This window comes from Lynx rufus, unplaced genomic scaffold, assembly GCF_022079265.1.
Source record: "Lynx rufus isolate CCGP_SWC_20201006 ecotype Redwood Valley unplaced genomic scaffold, mLynRuf1.p SCAF_28, whole genome shotgun sequence".
NCBI classification, from domain to species: domain Eukaryota; kingdom Metazoa; phylum Chordata; class Mammalia; order Carnivora; family Felidae; genus Lynx; species Lynx rufus.
In genome coordinates, this window is record NW_025814843.1 from 10,305,596 (window position 1) to 10,329,748 (window position 24,153).

Consider the following 24,153-nt stretch of genomic DNA (forward strand, 5'->3'; position numbering starts at 1 on the left):
CCCAGCTCTACAAGTCTGAGACTCAGGCGTCCCGCCCCCCTGCGCGGAGATGGTTTCCCTCTTTCCAGACGCCCCCGCGGCCCCCCGTTACCTGGTTCTGGGGTGTCCCAGGTGCTCAGGCTCCCCAAGGTCTCCCAGGGGGTCGAGCGGCCCCCCCCCTCTCCCAGGCCGGGGCTGGGGGGGCCGCTCCGCCCCGTGGCGCAGTTGGATTTTCCAACACAAACACCGCCCCCCCTGCGCCCCAGCCCCGCCCCCTTCCCTTGGTCCCGCCTCCCCTCGCGCCGAAGTCCCCCCCCCCTCGGGCCCCGCCCCTCCTCCTCCTGCGCCGCTCGCCTCAGCGCACGTGCCGAACAGGATACCCGGTGCCGGGTGCTGGGTGCAACCTACTGGGTCCGGCCCCGATCCCTGCCGGACGAACCCCTATTCCATTCGGATCACGCGCGTTTCCCAAAATAAGCCCCGCCCCGCCCGCTCAAGTCCAGCCCCGAGATTTAGCCACACCCGGTTTAGGCCCCACAGCCCTGCCCCCTCGTTCAAGGCCACACCTCCCGCTTCCCAAGCTCCTTTCCCAGTCCAAAAGCAGTAGCTCGCAGGGGTTCGCTTCCTCTGTGAGATCCGGGCTTCCTCCCTCCCCGAACCCCCACCACCCCATTGAGAGGCTTAAGGCTTGTGGTTGCGGGTGTTTTCCTGCTCTGAGCTCCAAGACAATCCTTCCACCTTTATTAAAAGGCTAGCCATCTCCAGGGCCCCATCCCGCGGCGCATTCAACCACGGCCACGGCCAGAGTTTTAAGTCCAGCCCTGGTCCGAAGTGCATTATCAGTCTTGGCCCCTAGAGTCCCCGACCCTCCCTCAAGCGGGGAGGAAGAGGAGGCCTCCTCAGTTGTCCAGGCTCATGAGTAGAGCGGTGCCCCTCTTGATCCAGTGATCAGATGTCATGGTCCCGGACCGGAGGTCGATGCCAATGACGAAGGAGGCTCGGTCTGAGCTGCCTGCCCGGTTGGGATAGTAATAGCAGGGACAGGAGTACATGCCTGAGGGAAAGGAGAGGGGATGGGAGTCAGCGCGCCGGGGCCTCTGGGAGAGCAGGCACAGGTGTGGGGGGAGGGGCGGGGCAGAGGAGGGGTTGCCATCCCACCCTTGGCGCCCTTCTTGCGGCTTTCTGCCGGCCTGAAGTGGATGGTGGGCATGAGGCAGACGAGCTGCATGGGGTCCGCCTCCACCAGGCAGGAGTTCTTCCAGTCCCAGCCGGCGCCCTCCAGGTACAGGCCCCGGACCCACACGCCGTCCTGCGAAGACACGGGGAGAAGTCTGGCCCCGAGGCTGCCGGCACCCCTGGCCTCTGGCCTCCCTTCTCCCTTGCCAACCAGCTGTTTCCCCCCTTTGCTCCCAGCGCCCCCCTCCACCAGACCCGCCTTTGCTCCCAGTCGGAGCACTTCTGGCTCCCACCTTGGGTGGGTACACGAGGTTGCTGTCATCCACGGTGGAAACAATAAACTCCCAGGAGAGGCTGTCCACCGAAACCTGGGGAAGGAAGGCGAGAATAAGGGAGGACCCCCAGAGAGGAGCGATCGCAGGTGGCCCCCCCCCCGTCACACTTAGCACGTGGCTCACCTTATTTTGCCGAGCTGAGGCCTGCAGCACGGCGGTGAGGAAGCCCGTGGGGAAGGTGAAGCCGGACAGCCAGAAGATCGCGGGAGGCCGGGCCCGGCTGGCCCACAGCTCAAACTGCTCCACTCGCGTGGCCAAGTCCCGTGTCCACGAGGCCAGTGGCTTTTGTGAGGGGTACGCCTGGGGGAGGGGGAGGCGGTGCGTGTGTACGCGTTCATTCGCTCACGCGTGCAGATCTTCACGTGGTGCGCTCGGGGCAGATAGGAGGAGACGTGGTGTCGGCCGGGTCCCCCGTCACGGCTGGCAAAGCTGTCTCCAAAAGCCCCCTCCCGGGAAAGAAGCATAGAGCGAGCGCTAGTTAACCACGCCAGCAACAGCGCTGTCCAGTTACCGTTCACGAAGCACCTACTGAGAGTCGCACGCAGCACTAGGAATCCCTGACGCGTCTCTAGAGAGGTTAGTGACTCGCCCTAAGTCCCTGAGTTAATGACCGCAAAGCCAGTCTGTGAACGGCAGAGCCAGCTCTCAGATTTGAATCTGTCTGGCTCCAAAACCCAGGCTCCCTGGTTTTGCTCCTGCAACCGGGAGGCTGGGGGCACCGGGGCCAGAGGTCAGCTCGTTGTTGCAGGAGGATCGACAGCTAGGTCATCTTGCCTTCCCCCAGAGTGGCGGGACATGGGCGTCGAAGATGCAGTTGAAAATCTCTTCCAGGCTTGTAGACATGACGATGAGGCCCTGGATGCCTTTTTCTAGATCTGTCAGGGAAAACCTGGGCAGGGTGAGGTGGGAGCTTAGAGAAGGGCCTGGCAGAGCCATCTCAGGCGGGGGGCTGGGGGGCGCCTTTCCTCCCGCCCCCTCCCCACCGAGCCCCTCTCCATCTTACAGGATGGTCTCCATAAGCTTGTTGTATCTCTGGATTTCCTGCAGAAGGACCACGTTGAGGGGGGAGGGGTCCATGGCCAGCAGTTTCCGGGTCCCCTCATAGTCGATCATTGCAGGGATTTTCTGTTTCACATCTGCAGCCAGCTCGAGGACCTGACCCGGCAGGGGCTCTGAGTGGGGGGCCTCTCTCCTCCCCGCACCCCCACTCCCCCCGCCCCGAACCCGGCATCCACCCCTGCCTACCTTCTCTTCTCGGCTCTGGCCTCCCGCCCTGGTGGGTGTAATCTGGGGTTGCAGGGACAGCAGAGTCTCAAAGAGAGTCCGCGCCTCAGTGATCTGGGAGGCCACGTCCGCGTTGGGGTGCTGGCCAAAGGCCTCAGGGGGGTCCATGGTGGGCAACATGCTGATGTACTCCTTGTAAGAGGCCAGACTCCCATCTTTGGGGATGAAGTAAGTCTCCAGTGCTGACAACCTGGCGACCCATAGCATAATTCTCACCACGCTGTGGGCCACACTCTGGGGCTTCGGCGCCAGGCCAAGACCCTGGCCCCTCTGCAGGCGCGGGTGCCCCCTGCGTCCAGCAACCTGCACCTGCTCCCCTCCCGGCCCCACAAACCCCGCCCACCCCGCCTCCTGGCCTCCCCTCCAACGCTCCCCGCAACCCCAGTCCTGCCACCTGGTCTGCCGGGTGTCCTCTGGCCCCCTGTTCGGCGCCACCTCCCCCTCACCGGTAGAAGGGGGTTGAGAGAGTCTGGTCACAGAAATAGTCGTTGATGTAGGTGGTGAGCAGCCGCCGGTCCCAGTCATCGGTGACGTGCCCGCCGTAGTTGACGCCGGCGATGAGGTACTTGAGGGCATCCCAGGGTGTCTCCTCGTACTCCTCCAGGTAGAGACTCAGCAAGTTCTCCGACACCTGTGCGTGGTCCCAGCCCCCACCCCCACCCCCACACACAGTTAGGGGAGGAACTTCCCTCGGTGGCAGGGGGCGGGGCGGGGGGGGGAGGGGGAGGAGCCGCAAGGCGGGAAGTGTAAGGAGAGGGGGCGCTGGGATGCCGGCCCCCTGCTACCACAAACCTCAAAGTCAGAGTCATTGAAGCCGTAGACGATGTTCCAGCCGAGCTGCAGGAACTTTTTGCGCTCCAGCAACACGGAATGGAAGAAGCAGAGGGCAAACAGAAGCTTCTTATACTTGGCAGGTTTGGAGCAGCGGGAAAACTGCGATTCCGTCATCAGCTGGTAGAGGCGCGTCATGTTGGCCTTTAGGCCCTGGGGACAGTGCAGCGCGGAGGTGGGGTGACGTGCATCGTGCCAAGCCCTGCCGGTAGCACCGCCACAGTTGTGGAGGCTGCTTACTGCACAAGGGCACTGGCCGAAGAGGTCAGTGAGGGCTGCAGTGCAGCCCTTGACCCGCGCGCCAGGATGTGCACTGATTCACAGGACTGGGTGGGTGCCTTTCTCTAACTTGCACGCGGGCACTGTGTGGGCTACTGGGAGCTCTGCCTCCTTGTCCCCCCACTTTTGATCCTCTCAGCCATGATGTTCTCGACGGCGGGCAGGCCGGCTCGATTTGGGAATACCAGAAAACATGAGGACCTATCCGTGCAACTATTAACGGACAAAAACGTACACCATTAGGTACAGAGGTTCAGTGTAGATTAGAGGAGCCGTAGTGTATCATCGAGGAGGGGCATGCCACGTGATAGATTTATCAGGCTTCGAGAACAGGTCGGGATTTGGACTAAGTCTCACAAACGGGAAGGAGGTCACCAGGCTGAGAGGAGGGCATGGGTCTCCTGGAGATGGAAAGAATTGAGGGAATAAAGGCACAAAGGGGAGAATAAGTAAGGAGATGGGTCTAACTGAAGTCAAGCTCGAGGACTCAGGTGGGGTCAGAAGGGCCGTGGTTCACCAGGAGTCACGGGGCCACTTTCTGTCTCGAGTACTACCGCAACAGGTTGAAACGGTGCTTTAAGAAGCCCCGTCTATGAGGGACAGAATGGAGTCGGGAAAATATGTAAGCAAGAATACTGTCATTTATAACATCAAAATATGTAACGTGTCTAGGAATAAGTCCAGTAAAAATGTACAAATCTTCACAGAGAGAATGACAAAACTTTATTGAAATAAAGATTACGTGGAGAGAGACGTACTATAATCATGGATTGGGAGACTCGATCTACTCAAGACGTTGATTTCCTGCAAAGTGATCCACAGGGTTTTGTTTGTGGAACTTGACAAGCTAATTCCAACATTTCTGCTGGAGAATCAAAGGCCATGGCATAGCCTGAAGAAGAATCAGGTAGAGAGACTTGCCTTACCAGCTATCAAGCATTATTATGGAGCCAAACAGGAACTGAGACGGTACATACTGACCTGAATATAAACCACCTGACCAGTGAACAGAGATAAAGGGCTCAGAAACCTAGGTGTGTGTAAAGGGGAGTTAAGGCCTGGCAGGCATCGAACATCGCAAGGGTGATGGTGGGCTATTTGATGATGGTACTGGGAGAGTGGGTTATCTACGTGGGGGGCTGGGGGGCAACAAAATTAGACTTCTGCCTCATTCCACACTCACAAGGATCCGTCTCAAGTGGTTAAGACACATGAATGTGAAAGTCAGGGTATAAAACTCTTTCTTTTTGTGTTTGTTTATTTTTGAGAGGAAGAGAGAGTGAGCGAGCAGGGGAAGGACAGAGAGAGAGGGAGACACAGAATCCGAAGCAGGCTCCAGGCTCTGAGCTCTCGGCACAGAGCCCGATGTGGGGCTCGAACTCACAAACCGTGAGGTCACGACCTGAGCCGAGGTCGGACGCTTCACCGACGGAGCCGCCCAGGTGCCCCTATAAAACGGTTTTGAAGACAAGGGAGTGCCTTTACAACCTCGCAGTGAGCAAAGATTTCTTGAACGAGACCTAGGAGCACAAGCCATAAAGAAGAGAAGAGCTAAATTCCATCTCATACAAATTAAGGATCTCTATTCACCAATAATAATAGTTAACAAGAGGGGGGGACAAAAAGACAACCCGCAAAACACAAAGCGGACGAAGGATTAGGTTGTGGAGCATATGAGGAACCGTGAAACATAGGCAGCGTGAATCAATGTCAAGTACCCAGCGCTGAATGGAAGCAGCAAGGCGCAGATGAATGTGTGCGTTAGCCAGACGCACCTTGAGAAAAGTGGCTGCAGCCGAGTGGGGAGGGCGGTGGGAATGGGAATCATCTTTCTTACACAGGAAGATGGGCACACAGGTGTGTACTGAATTGGGATCCATGGGGGCGCCTGGGTGGCTCAGTCGGTTGAGCATCCGACTTCGGCTCAGGTCAGGATCTCATGGTTGCTGGGTTCAAGCCCCACGTGGGGCTCTGTCGGGCTCTGTGCTGACAGCTCGGAGCCTGCTTCAGATCCTGTGTCTCCCTCTCTCTCTTCTCTCTGCCCCTCCCCCGCTCACGCTCTGTCTCTCAAAACTAAATAAAGATGTTTCAAATGTTTTTAAAAATGAACGGGGATCCTTTATATCTTTGCATATATTTTAGAATTTTGGTTTTTTTTTTGAGAGAGAGGGTGCAAACAGGTGTAGGGGAGAGGGGCGGAGGGAGGGAGAGAGAGAATCCCAAGCAGGCCTTACACTCAGCGCGGAGCCTGATGCGGGGCTTGATCCCTTGACTCTGGGATCGTGATCGGAGCTGAAATCAAGAGTCGGACGCTCAACGCACCGAGCCACCCAGGCACCCCCTCTTGTATTTTATATTCTTTTGTATCTGCTTAATAGTTAATGAAAAGGAAAGGACTAGAAGGCAGGCAGTGATCCAACCAAGAATACCACTCCAGAATCGCACCCGAACCGGCGACTGGGGGCTGTGGTCATGGGGACCATCTTACTTGTAAGACTCGAATGAGCCACCGTCCCCTTGACTATTGGGGCTGCTTTCGTGTATCCCGATGCAAACACTGGCCTCTTTCACAGGACAACAAAATTGCAATACCTGACCTAGAACGGATCCTGTGCTGGGGGAGAATTTTAAAAAGGACATGACCGGGTCCTTTACCACAATTGGAATATATAATAGATGGGGTTCAAACGCTCTACCCGTTTATTGAGGTTGGGCAGCTGTGCTGTAGTGTGTATTGAAAAAAAATAAAAATCCTTCTCAGGATTGAGCCCTTTATGCCAAAATACACAAGTATTAGTGGGAAAAGACCATGATGTCTTTCCCAGTTTACTCTCGGCGTTCGGAGAAAGCACGTGTGCGTGGAGACGCGGAGAGAGATCAAATGATAAGGCCGGTGAGGCAAAATGTTAACAATGGAAGAGTCTGGGTAACGAGTCCACGGGTGTGAGGCTGTGAGGACATAGTGTTTGTGTTCTTCTTCTCCTGTTTTTGTTTGTTTGTTTGTTTGTTTGAAGTAGGCTCCAGGCCCAATGTGGGGCTTGAACTCAACACCCTGAGATCAAGGGTCACACTCTCTGCCAACGGAGCCAGCCAGGAACCCTAGAGTAATCTTGTTCTTACAACTCTTGCGTAAGTTTCCAATGATTTCCAAGTAAAACATTTAAAAATAGTGCCCTCTTCGCCACCGAGAGAAATCCTGTTGCAAACAAGTATGCCGTGAATGTTCGGCCTTCCCTGAAGGTCTGGCTCACGCCCAGAGGTTCTGCAGACCCCGGGTGGTGAGGACAAATCTCCCCTGGGTGGAGCCAGGGCGAGCCTCCCCTCCCCCCTCCCCACCCCCCCCCACCCCCGCAGACCATCCCCCCTCCTCCCAGGCCGCCCCCAGATTCCAGGTGGCCTCCACCTTCTTATGCGGCCAGAAGTGGCACCTGCCTCCGCTCTGACACACCTGTGCCCCTCGCGGGGCGCTCGGCCAACAGAGGGCCCTCTAGCCACCAAGGCATACACCTTTCTTGGAAAGCAAAAAGAGGTTCTTCGAAAAACGGAGGCGCCGCTAACAGAACTGGGCCGAGGAGATCATCTGCGGTGGCGGGCTGGCCACTTGCTCCGAGAGCACGGGATTTATGGTTCTGGCGTGCCAGGAGGAAACGCCTCGTTGCCAGATGGAATTCAGACCCGGGAGTGCGTTTGCTTCCCGGGGCCAGAGACAAGGACCGGGCAGGATCAGGAAGAGGACAATTTCTCCATCGAGTTGTGAAAGGGGGAAACGGAGAATGAGCCAAGTTGGAGGTCAAGGGCCAAGCCTGGAGATACGATCAGAGGCCAAGAGGAAAAGGAAATACAGGCGTGATAAGTGATGTGGCGGGAGACAGAGGGAGAACCCCAAGCGCGTGTCAGGGAAAGGGTGGGGGGACAGTTCACTGTGTCAACTGCCCCAAGGCAGGCGAGGAGGATTTACATGATGAAAGACATGTGTCCAGACTTACTGGTTGAGTACCTATTACGTACAGGTGCTAGTCACAAGGTGAGCAAGACAGAGAGAGAGAGAGAGAGAGAGAAAAGATGTGTCCTCTGGCCTCGCGGAGTTTCCAGTCTAGAGAAGACAGCAGGCATTCGTCAGAACCAAACTCACACGGTAAAAGGACCAGCAGGAAGGTTCTATGAGAGTGTTTCACTGGGATGCTGAGCTCAACGAGGAGGGCCGAGGCCCGAAGGGGCGAAGGAGGGGGCGGCGGGGTGGGGGTGGGGGTGCCCGGCAGCTTGCGCGGAAGCCTTGGGGCAGGACGGTGCAGAGTCTGGAGGAAGAGGAACAAGATATTTTAAGAATTGAGGGTGGAGCGAAGAGAGGGAAGGGAGAAGGGGTAGGTGGGGCCCAGAGGCACAGGGTGGGGGGAGGGGGGGCTCACAGGCCGGGTCAGCAAGGGTTTCCGTCTTGACTAAAAGCACCGAAAAGCTACTCGAGTGGCGTAAGCAGAGGTGAACGGGGGGGGGGGGACACAGGAACGTGAGCGGTGTGGCTGCATTCAGTGGTGACCTCCGGGCCGGAGAAAAACATTTCAGCAGAGCTGGAGGGAGAAGGGCCGGAAGCCGGGGCCACTGGGGAGAGGTGGAAGGAAATGCCGGGAGGCAGGAAGGTCCTGTGGACTAGCTGTTTACTCTTCTGTGCCTCAGTTTCCTCTCTGTCAAATGGGGGCGACGGTACCTACCTGACAGGGTGTGTGTGTTCTAAACGAATTTGGCAAAGGGACGATGCCGGGCACGGGTAAGCGGCTAGCGGTGTTAGAGACTGGCGCTCTGTGCTAAGAGCCTGGCGCTCGGAGGGAAGAGGCCAGGGGCTCTCGAGAGGGGAGCAGAGCCCGACGGCCAGGCGGCTGTCAAGGCTGGGCCTCCCGCTGGCGCCGGCCGCAAGAGAGCCGTACCTTTGGCGGTTCCGTGGTCATCTTGATGCCGGCCTGCAGGACGGAGATGGGGAAGCCCGGGTGGGGGCTGCAGCTGAGCCAGAGGCGGAAGGAAGGGTGAGGTTCTTCCACCTGCAGCCGCTCTACCAGCTTGTCCAGGCTGGGCATCCAAGACAGCGACAGGTGGCAGTTAGCTAGGAACACCCAGTGTCCTGCAAGGGGGCACTGGATTCAGTGGGAGCCCTTCCCCGAGCCCCGCGTGTCCCCACGCGTCGCCCCCGATTCCGCGCGTGTTGGGGGAAGGGGGCCCGGGGGCCCTGTGGAGAAGTGGGGGCTGCGGTCACGGTAGCGTGACGGAGGCCGGGGCTTCCGGGGAGTAAGACGCGCACCAGGGACGGGGGTGGGGGAGCAGGACGGGACACTGACCCTGAAGGACCCCCTCTCGCAGGAGCCGGGCGGCAATGGGGGCCTGGCCCTGGCCCAGGGACAGGGCGTGGAAACGCTGGGCCATGCCCATGTGCTCCGCCAGCTGGAGCAGGGCGCCGGAGGGGTCCACACCGGGAGACAGGATGAACACCAGCGGGGTGCGTGGGGTGGAATCCTCCAGAACCTGCCAGAAGCACGGGTGTGAGAAGGCCACGTGAGGCGGGGCGGGGTCGGGGGAGCAGGGACTGCCCAAGAGCAGAGGTTGGGGGCCCCGCAGAGCGAGGCAGGAAGGACCGGGGGTGCGGGGGGCAAGGAGGAAACCAAGCCACCGACCAGCTTCATGTTGAGCACGGGCGGCTCCACGAAGCGGGAGCCGAGGTTGGAGACGACGAACGAGGCGACACAGAAGGCCACCCGGTCCTGGCGCAGGGAGCGCACGATCAGCATTCGCTGCATCTCATTGCAGGCGTTTTCCCACTCGCCTGGGGACGGAGAGGGCCGGGAAGCAGACGCTCGGAGGGGACGGGGACAGGGACAGGGAACGAGGGGAAGGGCCCGGCGGGGAGGGGGCACCTGGCAGCATGGCCTTCTCCGGGGTGGCGCTGGTATACCACAGGTGCCAGTCACGAGGGTATTGCTCGAAGGAGTTCATGAGCCCGTGGAAGTTGGTCAGTTTGTCCAGCTCTGTGATGTTGTCCCAGTAGGCGTCGGCGAGCCAGCTCGTACACGGGTTATCCATCTGGCCCTCGCGATCCAGGACCTGGGCAAGGAGAGAGGAGGAAGGGGACTGACCGGAACCCCTCCAAAGCATTTAATGATGAGGCAGCCGAGACCCTGCATCGGGCACCACGAGGAAAGGACTATGGGAGTCCCAGAGGCACTGGGCTCTGCCTGGACTGGGGAAGTCAGTTGGGGGGGTGGGTGGGGGGGGGCGGGGCAGGGTCTCCCCGGCACCTAGCGGACACCTCTCGGTGCAAATTTGGGGAGCTGGCGCCCTCTGCTGGCTTCCTGGTGACACTGTCTCTCGCCCTAATGACCTCGCCCTGCAGAAAGGCCCCTTCCCTTCTTCACCCTCTTCAGCAAATACTCACTGCTCACCCACTGTGTGTTCTGAGCACTGGGATGCGGCGCTGAATATAAAGGGCACATATCTCTGCCCCTGAGGGGCTTATTTTCCAACATGGGAGGGCAGACAATGAGCCAAAGACATAAACAATTAAGTTATCCAGTGCTAGGTAAAGATGGCAAGGTCGCGCCAGAGTAGAATGAGCTGAAGAGCATACAAAAGATTGGGAGTTCTGGGGGTAGTTTGAAGTATTAAATAGGAAAGTCAAGGAGGTCTCGGGGAGGCGCAATCTGAGTCCAGCGTTAAAGTTGGTGAGTGGGAGCTGCGGGCGCACCTGTGGCAGAAGGGACAGTGAATGCAGGAGCCCTGGGGGGGGGGGGGGGGCAGGGCAGGCCATGGGAGGTGACACCAGGGAGGTGGGCATGCTGACAGACTGGGGGTGGGGAGCATTGGGAGGCTCTTAGTTATTGGTAACCCGGATGAGAGGAGAAGTGCCCGGCATCGTCCAGGAGGGTGGAGAGAGGCCAGCCCAGGAAACGTGGTGTCACCGTCTGGCAGGTGTTTTTAAATTTGTTTTTAAAGTTTATTCATTTTTGAGAGAGAGAGAGAGAGAGAGAGAGAGAGAGAGAGAGAGAATGAGCAGAGGAGGGGCAGAGAGAGAGGGAGACCCAGAATCTGAAGCAGGCTCCAGGCTCCAAGCTGTCAGCACAGAGCCCGATGCGAGGCTCGAACCCACGGACCGTGAGATCATGACCTGAACCGAAGTCGGACGCTTAACTGACTGAGCCACCCAGGCACCCCTGTCTGGCAGTTTTAAGGGCCTAATGGATTTAAAGGGAGTCCATTCGGTGTGGGAGTGTTTTTCTCCAGCTAGGCCCAGGCTCCTGGGCCACACAGGAACAGGAGAGTAAGATCCAGCCAGAGTGGTGGTTTCACCAAGCAAAGCAATACGGGACGGGGCGCTGAGGGTGCCTGCGGGGGGGGGAGCATGTAATGGTGACCAGGGGAACCCAGGCCGGGAAAGGAGGGGCTTGAGCAGCAGTGAAAGAGGCAAGAGACCACACCTGTCAGTGGGTCACAGGTAAGAGGGGCCCCAAGTCCTCACCTGTAATGTGAGAGCCCCCCCCCCCCCGCATCCCCAGGGAGCCAGACACACCTGCTCCTGGCACTTTTCCTTGGCTCGCTCGCTGGAGCCTTGGGCCTGACGGTCCGGCCCGGAGTCCTGGTCATACGTGTCCCCGTCCCCAACCTCGACGCCTCTGACCGACTCACCACACCCCCGCGGAGAAAGAAGTTGTACTCGTCCATGTTGAGCTTGCCAGAGGTCTCCAGGATTTTGGCACACATCTGGAAACTGAATAGTAGCTTGTGGCGCTCAAAAAGGGTGCGGCAGGTGTACCTGAGAGACGGGCACCCGGAGGGCGGAGGGGACAGGAAGCACAACGTGAATGGTTACTGAGTGCGGGTCCTACAATCGCGGAGCCTCACGCACAAGCAGGGCCTTAATCGGCATCTAGCCCAAACCTTTTGTCAACGGCCAAACCCTCAGGGACCTAGAGAGCTCACTGGTGAAACCAGTCATTCATTTCCATTAAACAACACGCAGCATCGATTTGACCCCTACTCTGTGCAGGTCCTAAAGGCAGAGTCATCTCTGAGCCCCAGCCTCTGTCCTGGAGGAAGTCAGCTGAAGAGGGAGGACAGACAGAGAGCCCATCGATTAAGCGGTGATGTGATGGGCCCTGTACGGGGTGGCCGGGCCTCCGAGGGATGGCAGGGCAGGGGGCCCCCGCTGGACAGTTTCCGAGAGGAGCCGCCCGGTGCAGGCGTGGAAGAGGAGGAGCAGGGAGGACTCCCGGGAGAGCCGGAGCATAAGCTAACGGGCCTTGGAGCAGCCGTGGGGAGCCGAGCAGGGACGGTCTGCAGAAAGATTCGCAAGTGAACCCGCGGGGCTCAAGGCCTGGGTGGCCGGGAGGGGGCTGTGGGTGCTGGTCAGGGGGAGGACCCTGAAGGAAGCAGGAGGACAAAGAGTGTGGTCCCCCACCCGCCCCCTACCCGGGACCGGGCCCCGCCCCAGCCTGCTGGATGTGGATCTGGATTTCACCGAGATTCCCAGGGCTCGCGGGGCACGTGGCCACTGGAGATGCGCCGGCAGCGTGGACCCTAGCAGATACGAGCACGGCTCAAGGAGCTCGCGCTCTGTCCCCACGGGGAGCAGGGGACAGGCCGGTGGCCGTGGCGCCGGGGCAGCACTGGCGCGGGAGCGTCCTGGCAGATGCGGGGGCGGTGGGGGGCTCCGGAGGCGCGGGGCGCACACCTGTACACGGCGTAGGTGTGGTACTCGTTCAGGTAGTCGATGCGGTCCTCCAGCTTGTTGCTGCGGTGGCTCTTGTCGATGCTGAGGACGAAGAGGTCGATGTAGGCGTCCAGCGAGAACTGGTACATGGGGTCGATGCGGCCCATGTCGTTGAGCACGAAGAACAGAACCGACGCCCTCTGGGCACACGGGCGGTAAGCCTATGGAGGGGCAGAGTCAGGGCAGGGTGGCGGGGGGAGCGACCACGGGGCTGGGGGGTGGGCGGGGGCAGGGTCAGGGCAGGGGCTGCGGGGGGAGCGGCCACGGGTCTGGGGGGGTGGATGGGGGACAGAGTCAGGGCAGGAGTAGGGGGGGGAAGCGGCCACGGGGCTGGGGGGGTGGGCGGGGGACAGGGTCAGGGCAGGGGCTGCGGGGGGAGCGGCCACGGGGCTGGGGGGGTGGGTGCGGGACAGGGTCAGGGCAGGGGTGGTGGGGAGCGGCCACGGTGCTGGGTGGGGACGGTCAGGGCAGGGGTGGGGGGGGAAGCGGCCATGGTGCTGGTGGGAGTGGAATTGTGGGGGGGGGGCAGTGGCCACGGGGCTGGGCGTGGAGCGAGGGGCGAGGCTCACCTCGCGGGCCAAGTCGATGTTGATCTCTGTGGTCTCGCTGGTCTCCAGCTGCTCGGTCACCTCGGTGGCGGTCATCTTGGAGGTACGAAGGGTGTTCACCAGCTGCACGTCGTCGAGCAGAGAGCCCGTGGCCTCATTCAGCAGCCTGAAGGGAAGCGCAGGTAGGCGGGTGGGGAGGTGGGGAGTCCTCCCGCCCCAGCCCGCCCACACCCGGGATTCTGGCTGGACCGGGCGTTGGGTGGCAGCGGCGGGTGCACTCTCACCGAAGGATCTCGTCCTCCAGCTCCTTGAGCTTCTTCTTGCCGGCAGCGATGTTGATGACCAGTGAGTCCTTCTGTTCCTCCAGCTCCGGCCGCTCCTTCCGGACCACGATGCCCAGCAGCTGAGCCTCCAGGCCCTGGGAGCACGGGGACGCGCGGTGGGACTCGCGCTCTGGTGACGGCACACCCCTGGCACCCGGTCACGCCTCCCCCCGCCTCATCCCCTGCCGCCCAGCGCAGGGGGCCTTTGTCTCTCCGGGTGCTTCCTGCTCCTCGCTAGCTGGGTCCAGGCTGCAGCCCCCGCCCCCACCTGTTCCTTGACAGCAAAGTTGACGATGGTGGTCTTGGCCGAGGTCTCAGGGCTGTAGTGGGGGTTGGAGAGCTTGGTGGTGATGTAGAAACGGAAATTGCTGTTGTACTCCACCTCCTTGTCTGCAATGCGCATCAGCAGCCGGCCGCCTGCAGCCGGGCCAGGGTCAAGGGCAAAGGAGCCCTGGTGACCAGGTGCGGGCTGGCCCAGCCCCCAGCCCACATCCAGCTGCCCTAATGGGCCCAGCCCGGGGCTGTGTGAGCGGAGGGCCGCGGTCTGAGGGCCGGCCCTCCCCCCCAACCCCTCACCTCGTGGCCCGGCTGGCTGGTCTCTAGGATTTGTCCCCCAGCCCAACCCCATAGGAAGCCTGGACCCTCACCGATTCGAGCTACAGATTTGTTGAGCACAGGGTTGAGCGTGGGGTCCAGATACTCCTGAACGTTCTGGAGCAGCACTGGATATCCAAACTGGATGGCCTTTTCTAGAATTTGAAGGTAATTGCTCATCTGCAGGTCGATAATCTGGAGGCCCTAGAGAGCAAGGGAAAGAGACGGGAGACACGCTGAGGGGCCCAAAGTAAAATCTGACTCCGGGTCGGGCCTCAGGAAGAGGCAGGCTTGGGAAGAGACGCCAGGGGCCCAAGAGCAGCCCCCGCCCTGCCCCTCCCGCCAGCCTTTACCTGGTTTCCTTCCATGTTCTTGATCCACTTCAGGGCCTGGGCCTGAGGGTCAATCATCAGTGCCCACCTGAAGGAGGGCGGTCAGTCAGAAGACAGGCTCCGCCCTTGCCCCGCCCCCGCTCCCGGCAGCCTCCTTACCTGTTGCCTCGGGTGACGATGATGCCATTCTCTGTGGAAAAGGCATCCGAGGGCAACCCTTGGATGTTCCAGTCTCGAACTTTGGTAGGATTGGACAGGAAGTTATCGAAGGTGAAGCGCGGTGAGCACGGCACCTCCAGCTCCCAGATCTGGGCGGGGAAGAGCCCCGGACGTCAGCCTGGAGGCCCGAGCCCCGCTCCCCGCTCCCCGCCCCGGGGCCCCTGCCCCCGTCCCCGGCCCCTGCCGGGTGTCTCCCCGTCCTCCCCGCAGCCCTGGTCTCGGAGCCCAAGAGCTCACGAGGACCTGAGCCCTGCCTCACCTTCCTGATCCATATCTGGGTGACGATCTCATCCCGGTAGTTGGTCAGGAAGGGGCCCATGTAGGACAGGAAGGCGGCGGCCAGGAGACAGTCACCCACCAGGTAGCCCAGATCCTCCTCCAGGCCCTGGGTGGGGGGCGGGGGGCGGGCAGGGGGTGTAAGGAGGGCCCTGGGCACTGGGGAGCGCTGGCTCTCCCCCCCCCCCCCCCCACACTGGCTCCATCAAAGAGGCGCTTTGTCCTAAACCTTCGGCCCTGAGGAGTCCAACCTGGTTCTAATCCCTTCGGAGTCGCTGTCTTTCACAGTGATCCTGTTTACATTCTGGTGATAAGGCCTAACCCTTTCCTGAAGCCAGGGGCTCCATAAAGGCGGAGACAGGATGCGGTGGGGGGGTGGGGGGGGGACTGTTTCTGTAAAGTCATCAAGTCCGTGGGTTGCAGCAAAGGCCCTGGCGCTCGCCCCCCAGGCCTGTGCAAATACAGGAGCCACCTCCCAATGGCACAGACTCGCTTTCCACTGCTCTCACCGTATAGGAGGGGGGAGAACTCCCGTCCCCCGTTCCTGGATGTCCCTGCACCCGGGGGTCCCCATGTCCCCCGAGGGTCCCTCAGCCGACAGGGGGTGGAGCTCTGGGACCTGGCGGGCAGGGGGGAGAGCCGGGCGGGGCCCCCAGAGCTCACCTTGACCGTCTCCTCCCAGCGCGCCTTCTCGCTGGCCAGCCCTGACACCAGCAAGCCCGCTCGCTCCAGCTTCGTTTCCATGTCCTCGGACTTCTTGCGGAGCTCCTCCTTCTGGGCCAGCTTCTCGTCGTACTGCTTCTTCAGCATCTCTAGCTTCTCGGCCACCTGGGAGGGACCAGAGCGAACGGCTCAAACGCCACTCTTGTGGCCGCGCTGCTCGGGGTTCCGGTGGCCCATCTGCCGTTTCGAGGCCTTGGGGCCTCCGTGGCCCGGTGTGCCATGTGACGATGCTAACCCCTACCCCATAGGGCCGTCGCAGACAGAAAACAAGACAAAATATGTATGGTGACGTGAGGTCTTCTTTCCCTTCCCCTCCGCCGCTCTTTTCTTGGGCCAGGAAACTTCTTGTCATGAAACTCAAGGCCGGGTAGGAAGACAGTCCCCTTGGAGCACAATCAGCCACATGAGTCCCACTGGCAAGAGAGGCTCAAAGGGCACAGAAACGACTGCCACCCCCACGCCAGTGTGGCACGGCCCGAAGGCAGGACCTCGAGAGAGAAAGAAAAATCTAGAAACTGTTGGAGAGAGGAAGAGGGACTCCATTCGGGGCAAAGGCCCAGGTGCAGGGACCCACACAGGGATGGGGATTCAACTGTGCAGAGTTCACGTGCCGGCCTGGTGCCCCTGACCGGGCCTCATCTGGGCTGTGGGAAGGAGGGCACAGGGCGCAGGACATGGGCCCAACCACTGAGGTTGACCTCCAAAAGACCCTGGAAACGCAACAGACTAACTCCCCAAGAAACTGTCTTTAAAGCAAAAGCACCCAGGGCAGCTGCGTGGCTCAGTCGGTTAAGCATCCAGGTTCAGCTCAGGTCATGATCTCACGGTTCAGGGGTTCGAGCCCCATGTCACGCTCTGTGCTGACGGCTCAGAGCCTGGAACCTGCTTCGGATTCTGTGTCTCCCTTGCTCTCTGCCCCTCCCCTGCTCACGCTGTCTCTTTCTTAACAATAAATAAACGTTAAAAAAAAAAAAAAAAGGCAAAGTGGAGGTCCCAAATGTCACCTTCGGGTGATAGCACGCCTTCCAGGTCAAGCCTGGGTAGTGATGTTAGAAGGCATTAACATCCAGGGAAAGAAGGGGTCACTCCGAAGGGGTGAGTCAGCCGGGCCACTCAGGGACGAAACACCGGCTGGGGGTCTAGAAAGAGAGGGGCGCCCTTGCACTGGCACAGGTGGGCTTAAACCCGCCGGAGGCCATGCTGTCCGGCGGTCTTCCCTGCGTGCCACCTGTCGCCAGGTTCACGTGACTGCCTCCCCCCCCCCCCCCCCGCCCGCGCAGTCCAGGCTCGTCAGCAACACTGATTATAATTGGGCTTCCCGCGGAGCTGTGTCTGTGGGGAAGCAGCCAGCCCACGATCGTTCTGGATTTCATTACTTATTTTGCATGTGGTGTTGTCTTCACTGTTTCTATTTTTTATACAAGAAACGTATGCATAAGGTTAAAGACCTAAATAATACGATAAAAAGGAGTTATAACAAAACCTCTTCCACTCCTGGTCCCGTTCTTCAGTAGCGAATTATTTTGAACTATTTCTCTTTTTATTTCTTCTGGCAGCTGCCTCCCTATCTCTGAATATTATGCTTAGGCTACTATTTTTAAGATACATACATGCATATTTATACATACATTAATCTGGTTGCGGTTTTTATCTTTTTAACTCAAAAATTATGGAAAGTTGCAAACCTAGGACAAAGAATCACATAACGAATACCTCTACGCCCGCCACATACATTCAACAGTTGTTAACATTCCGCCAGTCTTATTTCATCCACGGTTCTTTGCCAAAGTGTCTTAGAGGAAGTTACAGACTCATGAAGCGTCAAGCCTCGAGACGTCCCGGTGCAGATCTAGAACAAAACAAGGACATCTCCCCCACGATCGTAACACCGTTATCACACCTCACCGCCACTTTGTCTTTTTTTAAAGCATAATTTTCCTCTTTTATGTCTTTTTGTAAAGAGTGAATCCACATCAGAAGGAAAAAAAACACACATGGTGAAGGATCTGACTTCCTCCCACTCCTGCCGCAGCCCCTGCCCCAGCCCGTTTCTCCTATAGCTTTCCAGACACAGTCCGTGCGTAGGGTCCACCTGTAATAAATACATGCATGGTGAAGGCAGGCCCTTGCTCGCCACCAAATCCCTGCACTTAGAAGAGTGCCCGGCGCTCGGGAAGTATCTCTTTGGATGAATTTTTTTCATAAAGATAAATGCTAACATACTACTGTACTTTATTTTTTTTCTTGTCTCCAAATCGGTTCTCGTCAAGCTGCCTCATTCTCTTTAACAGCTGCAAAATAATCTTGTGAATGACTGAACCGTAATTTATATAACAAGTCTCCTTCTGATAGACATGTGTGTCTTTCCAGCATGTTCTATTATTAACAATGCTGGAACGAACGTCCTTGTACACTGCTGCCTCTTTTTTATTTTGTTTGCTTTGTGAATAAGTGACTTAAAAATTCAAAAGGGATAATTATGGGCATGAAAAGTCTCTCTGCCCCGCCCCCCCCATCCACCCTGCTCCCTCCTCGAGGTAGCCAACGCGACCTGCTTCTTGAATATTCCGCAAGAGGCGTTTTGCACACGCTCAGGTATATTCCATACTGCCGTTTCCTGGTTTGTCCGTTTGAAACTATTTCTATGGCCTCTATGCTACAATGGACGCAGGGGTGACCCTCTCCCCTCCAGACTACACTTCTTCCTCCCTGTTCCTGCCCATGAGAATGCTTCAACTCCTTACCTTCATATCGCCGAACACCATCTTAAAACCCTGCTTTATCTCCTCAAAAGCATCGCCCAATCTTTACCCCACCCCCACCGACACCCAGCTCCCACTTTTTTTTTTAGCTGTACTTTTAAGATTTAAAAAAATTTTTTTAACATTTATTTTTGAGGGAGACAGAGACAGAGACAGAGCACGAGTGGGGGAGGGGCAGAGAGAGAGGGAGACACAGAATCGGAAGCAGGCTCCAGGCTCCGAGCCGTCGGCACAGAGCCCGATGCGGGGCTCGAACTCACCAACTGTGAGATGGTGACCTGAGCTGAGGTCAGACGCTTAACCGACTGAGCCACCCAGGCGCCCCTGTACTTTCATTTTTATGTTGTCAAGGCTGACAACAACGTTCCCGCTCAGAAGTCACAGCCTTCTGCGCTCTGTCTCTAGGTTGACGGTAACAGCTAAAGGCCACGAACAGTGCAACAGCGCGCACCTCCGTGACCACGACCGGGCTGGCGCCGTGAGCGCCTGGGGGCCGGCCGACGGGCCGCTGCGCACACTGAGCCGGTTGCGAAATAGCTTCCTATCACCCCGGATTCTGTGCTTCTGTCTTGCAGAAATTCTGATCGGTTGGGTCGTGTCTCCAATCTCTCTTGTATGTTGTTTGGGTTTCTTGTTGGCGTGGCTGTGTATATTCCTTGACTCTACCGTCTACCAAACAGCCCATCCTTTGATCATTTTTCGTTTTCCCACAATTCTTCCCGGTTCTCTGCGATTTTTCTCTTACCGTCCTCTTTCTGCTCTCCGGGTGTCATCTCTTCCTTATTTACCCTCTGGTGACACCAATTTTTCCATTAGATCTGCTTTGTAAGTGCTTCTCGGTAGGATGAATCATCCCCGGGTTTATTGTGTCTTCTGGCGCCATGTTTTGTTATGATTTTTTTTTTTTTTTTATCTTGGCCATTCCCTGGTGTGTGGGAAGACTTTCACCACGCCTTTGCATACTCCTTCTCCGGAGGGAGGTGCGTGGCTCATCTGACTGGTGAAATCAGCAAAGAATAAGCTGGAATGCTCCACCGAGCTCAGGCCGTTTCCACCCTGCCCCCCAGCGACGCCCAAGACTGAGTCCGTCCGTCTGACGACGGGGTCACTCCTCGTGGGCCCACCTGCCCACAATGTCAGCCGCGTCCTCCCACCTGGTCTCCGAAGGTGATGTTTTGGCCAAACCCCTTTGGTTTCACGTCTCAGTGTGTTTAGAACCCCCAGGCACAGAAGGCTGCTATTTCGCAGATCCCTTCAGAGTGTATTTGCAGACCGGGAAACCCACTGAGAAACTTTGGGCGGGCCTTGGGGGTCTCAAGGGCAGACTTTGGGGTATGGACGCGTGCTTTGACTTGGAGGGTTTGCACAGGCTCCCACTGGGCACACTGAGTTTTTACGGTGGTCTGGCTGTCGCCTGGGTGAAAGGCTTTAAGCCGACGCTGTGATATTCTGACCTTGACAGATGACCGTGGCTTCGTCCACAGGTGAGTGGCCGTTTCTGCAGAGGCAGGACTGCTTGAAACAGAGCAGCCTCGTGGACACTGGGCTTGGGCCGGAGGGTGGCCGCAGGACGAGGTCCGCCGTGGCCTCGGCACAGAAGCGGCCAACACGCCGACCAGCTTGAAGTCGGGGAGTTTCCGGGCACTGACGGCTGGACGATGACATTTGCTGGTTTTCAACGGCAAGACTGTACATTCTGCGTGTACTATGGGTTCTAGCTTTCAATGGCTTTGGCCAAGCCTACGTGGCACTGGAGCAGCTGTCTCATTTTATTTAAATTTAAATTCAGGGCTAAGGAGGCAATCGTGGCTCATCCACAGCCTTGGGACAAGGGAGGGGTTCCGTTCTGAGATTCCCGGTGACACAGTTAGGGCAGGTGGCGTGCAAGTATTATCTGTGCCTTAAGGGAGCATGCCGGAAGAACTTGGGGGTTCTGGAGGGAAAAGCTGCGGCTTGAGACACGGACGGCAGAGGACTTGTGCCTGGCCAGGTCCCCCGGGGCACAAGCTTCAGCAGCAGAAATGGCAGCTTCGGTTCAGGAATGTGCTGGAGGTGACTTTCCAGTTAGGAAAAGCACGGGGCGAGGTGAAAACCTTGCCCATGAGGCGGTTCTTGTAGGGCCTCGGCAATTCCACAAAGACAGCCAGCACCATGAGCCACCGCGGTGTGGGGTGACCGCGCCTGGTCGCGACACAGAGCGGGGGACGTGGTGTTCACGGCGGGGGTGGGGGTGGGGGGGAGGGTCAGATACTTCAAAGGACACAGCCGGGATTTCTGTTTGGGGTTTCCATGTGGCTTCACAACACGGGGGACATCTTAATGCTCCCTAATCCCACACTTCACGATGGGCGACGGTGGGTTTACAGTGGCAAAACTTACGTGTATTTTAGCCACAATAACTGCCCCTCTCCAAGAAATACATACACACGTGTGGGCTTCCAACCTGCCCCCGGCAGGGTAAATGCTTTCTGGTTGGATCGTATCTCGTATTCATCTACCGTGGGAGGGTGTCTCCGCAGTTTGACGTAAACTCACAGGTCATGGTTTCCAGATACCTGCCATTCTGGTGAAGCTAAAAACCAAGCTTTTCTCCACGTGTCCTCATTCCCGCAAACACCACTGAGTGTTCTCCGCGGTCTCTGGAGCAACAAGAATTGTCGGTTCCTGGGAGCGTACTTTTGTCTGTAAATCCTGTATGTTAACTCCTGGGCCCTTTTTTTTTTCTTTTTTAAGTTTATTTGACAAAGAGCACAAGAGTGCAAGCAGGGGAGGGGCAGAGAGAGAGAGAGAGAGGGAAAGAGAGAATCCCCAGCAGGCTCTGCACTGTCAGCACACAGAGCCCGACGCGGGGCTCGAACTCACAGACCCTGAGATCATGACCTGAGCTGAAATCGAGTCGGATGCTTAACCTACTAAGCCACGCAGGCGCCCCTTGAATCTTTTTAGAATTTCAAATGATGCTCACAAGAGACAGGATTTGGAGCCGCTGCAGGCTCTGAGGTCCCACAGGAATGACCTCCGTTTCCAGGGACTGACGGCCCGTCCCGGCCGCAGCTTAAGGAAACAGATTCTCCCCAGATACTGAGGGCACAGCTGAGACCGAGCAGAATAAGAGACTGGATGGTTTGGGGACTTTGACTTGAGAATGTTGGCTTCTTGATTTTTAACTCTGAAAAAGCAGGATGATTTGCTTTCAGATTTTAATTTACTTGGACTTCAGTTTACTCAGGGACTTAACCTTTGAAATTTAACACCCTCCCTCAGGGTCGTAGTCAAATGTGTGGAATCTGTGTGTGTCATTACTCTGTAGCATTTGGCTGCCATCCCACGGTCTCGGCACACGGCCTACGATACGCTATACGGGATGATGTGACGACCAGGACTGGGACGCGAGAGAGAAAGAAGGTGAATGTTCAGTAGATTAGGCTTCTGTTCTGGCCCATTTCAGGGCCTTCTGGGGCAATTCCTTTTTTTTTTTTTTTTTTAAGTTTATTTATTTAGAGACAGAAAGAGAGCACGAGTGGGGGAGGGGGAGGGGGAGATGGAGCGAGAGAGAGAGCAGGCATGTACCGGGGAAGGACAGAGAGAGAGGCAGAGAGAGAATAGAATCGCAAGCAGGCTCTGCGTTGTCAGCACAGAGCCCGACGCGTGGCTCAATCTCAGGAACGAGGAGATCGTGGCCTGAGCTGAAGTCAAGAGTCAGATGCTTCACCGACTGAGCCACCCAGGTGCCCGAGACAATTTCTAAGCCAGTGGTTTGTGACCCTTGCTGCCTGTCAGAATCGGGAAAATATATTTTCAGGGTCCCCAGCAAGCGAGTAACTATCTACTCCAGATTTGAGTTGATAAGCGATGTAGTTGAGCTCGGGGCCTCTTTCCAAACCGCTGGGCCCCGGCACTGAGTACAGGCTCTCCCACCCCCGGCTGGCTCTGACTTGGAAGTTTTCAAGATGCCTTCAAAATGCTCAGGCTCTGCCAGAGATATGTACCGGCCGGTCTGTGGGGGAGCCCCGCATCGGCTCGGGGCCACCTGCAAATGGGCGGGGAGGCAGGCCTGCCCTGTCGAAAGGTGCGTTTCCCTCTGACACTCCACAGCCTTTTCAGAGGCAGAGGGCAAAGCTGGGGTGCCCGTCTGCTTCCTCTTACCGGCTAGGGGCTCTCAAGAGACCTAACGTGGGGTGCCCTACAACCACCCTCCGGTGAATGATGCTGTCGGCAGCCGACCCCACGGCCCCACTTGTCACACGTAATTATTTGTCCCAGGATAGGAACCATCCAGGGGTGAGAAACCTTCCCAAACCAATCGCCAGCCCTGGATTGTTCACTCTCGAAAGAGACGGTGAAAGGGTGACCGGCCCGAGAGAGGCTGGGGGGGGTAACGGCGGCCGCAGGGACGGGGCAGGGAAGGAGGGCGTGAGGACAGAAGCCCCCTCGCCCGGCCTGGCTGCTTCTGCACAGAAGGGGTCGGAAGAGGCCCCGAGGGCCACTGCACTCGGCAGTAAAGAGGGGGGGCGAGCGGGGCTTGGGGTCAGGCAGCGTGTGCTCCAGCCCAGCTCCGCCGGCACCTCGGAAGTCCCTTCATCTCGCTAAGCCTCAGGGTCCTCATCTGATCTGAGGACATTAGACCTGCGTGCTGTCCATACGTGGTGGCGGGTGAAACGTCCGGAAACGGTGTGACCGGCTTCGGCTGTATGAAAACTCAAAGGCCTCCATACGGCCAAAGATCGCATCAGATCTGGAGCTTGGAAACGATGCGTCTGCCCGTCAGAAAGGGGAACGGCCACGCAAGCCAGGGCGCACCGCCCGCCGGAACCCCGCGCAGGGTCCGAGGGCAGCACGAGCTCACGAGGTACCAGGATGGAACGAGCTCGGGTACAGAAATGAAAATCACTTCCTTATCTGAGCGTGGACGCCCCTGGGCGGACACACGAGAAGTTGTGAGAGAGGCTGTTTCCAAGGAAGGGCAGCAGGGGGTGAGAGGGAGGCGTCTCGCAGGCTGTACTTTCTACCCTCTGAGTTTCGCCCCGCGTGGATATGAAATCCTATCGAAGCAGGGGTGGAAAACGTACCGGGTACGCGAGGAGACTCTCGGACTCCTGATAATAGCACTCTGCGCCCTGCCTGCGGGAGCCGTTCACCCACACGTCCTTCTTAAGTAGGGTTTACGCCCAGCGTGGAGCTCGACGTGGGGCTTGAACTCAGGGCCCGCTGACGGACAGCTGAGCCGAGCTCAAGAGTCAGATGCTCAACCGACTGAGTCCCCCGGGCGCCCCACTTGTCCCCATGTCTTGGAGGAAGTCACCTTGCGGGTGTCCAGCCCGCTCCCAGTGAGGAACTCCCTCTCCCTCCAGCGCGGCCCCACCCCCAGCCAAGCACAGTCTTCCCGGCCTGCAGCCCCCCCTCCCCGCGTCACACTCTTGCCCTGTCCCCCTGCCCTGGCAGACACCGATTTGCCACCCGGATTTCGTCACTTAACCCATCTCCGGGCCCGGCCCCAAAGCCCACGAGAGAGCCCGCCAGCTCCGAGTCGAGTTGGGAAGGGAAGGGCTCCAGCCGTGCCTTCGTAACCTTCCACGGGGGGGGGGGGGGGGGTGCTCAGCTTCCGAGCCAGAGGCAGCCCGTGTGGAAGGGCACAGAGCGGGAGGCGGACGGGACTGGAAGGCAGAGGGAAGGAGGGGAGAAATCGATGGCAACGGAGCATCCCGGGAACCGGGGAGAGGGACCGCCACGGAAAAGACGGGCGCGA

At 58.3% G+C, this 24,153-nt stretch overlaps 1 protein-coding gene and 1 long non-coding RNA gene across 7 annotated transcripts in view; one reads left to right on the plus strand and one right to left on the minus strand.

The window, feature by feature from the left end:
- Nucleotides 1-681: 681 nt before the first annotated feature.
- Nucleotides 682-24,153, minus strand: part of DNAH2 (dynein axonemal heavy chain 2) — a 93,435-nt gene continuing 69,963 nt past the window's right edge. The window contains exons 64-86 of the mRNA XM_047089924.1: nucleotides 15,586-15,750; nucleotides 14,906-15,031; nucleotides 14,587-14,735; nucleotides 14,449-14,515; nucleotides 14,149-14,299; nucleotides 13,770-13,918; nucleotides 13,463-13,596; nucleotides 13,200-13,344; nucleotides 12,592-12,791; nucleotides 11,547-11,673; nucleotides 9,782-9,968; nucleotides 9,542-9,690; nucleotides 9,209-9,392; nucleotides 8,804-8,994; nucleotides 3,567-3,758; nucleotides 3,221-3,405; nucleotides 2,736-2,964; nucleotides 2,494-2,645; nucleotides 2,265-2,379; nucleotides 1,614-1,790; nucleotides 1,449-1,523; nucleotides 1,138-1,288; nucleotides 682-1,033 (exon numbers count right to left, since the gene is read on the minus strand). Coding sequence (XP_046945880.1) covers nucleotides 879-1,033; nucleotides 1,138-1,288; nucleotides 1,449-1,523; nucleotides 1,614-1,790; nucleotides 2,265-2,379; nucleotides 2,494-2,645; nucleotides 2,736-2,964; nucleotides 3,221-3,405; nucleotides 3,567-3,758; nucleotides 8,804-8,994; nucleotides 9,209-9,392; nucleotides 9,542-9,690; nucleotides 9,782-9,968; nucleotides 11,547-11,673; nucleotides 12,592-12,791; nucleotides 13,200-13,344; nucleotides 13,463-13,596; nucleotides 13,770-13,918; nucleotides 14,149-14,299; nucleotides 14,449-14,515; nucleotides 14,587-14,735; nucleotides 14,906-15,031; nucleotides 15,586-15,750 — 3,555 coding nt within the window. The 3' untranslated portion in view covers nucleotides 682-878. The remainder of the gene's footprint in view (nucleotides 1,034-1,137; nucleotides 1,289-1,448; nucleotides 1,524-1,613; nucleotides 1,791-2,264; nucleotides 2,380-2,493; nucleotides 2,646-2,735; nucleotides 2,965-3,220; nucleotides 3,406-3,566; nucleotides 3,759-8,803; nucleotides 8,995-9,208; nucleotides 9,393-9,541; nucleotides 9,691-9,781; nucleotides 9,969-11,546; nucleotides 11,674-12,591; nucleotides 12,792-13,199; nucleotides 13,345-13,462; nucleotides 13,597-13,769; nucleotides 13,919-14,148; nucleotides 14,300-14,448; nucleotides 14,516-14,586; nucleotides 14,736-14,905; nucleotides 15,032-15,585; nucleotides 15,751-24,153) is intronic.
- LOC124519579 (uncharacterized) lies at nucleotides 7,477-15,934 on the plus strand. 6 transcript variants are annotated; one of them, XR_006964139.1, is made up of 6 exons: nucleotides 7,477-8,019; nucleotides 11,908-12,785; nucleotides 13,248-13,360; nucleotides 13,546-14,263; nucleotides 14,482-14,707; nucleotides 15,605-15,934. It is a non-coding gene; the product is annotated as an uncharacterized LOC124519579 (long non-coding RNA). The 6 variants fall into 6 exon arrangements; XR_006964140.1 differs by lacking the exon at nucleotides 7,477-8,019 and adding an exon at nucleotides 8,233-8,360; XR_006964142.1 differs by lacking the exon at nucleotides 7,477-8,019 and adding an exon at nucleotides 11,025-11,355.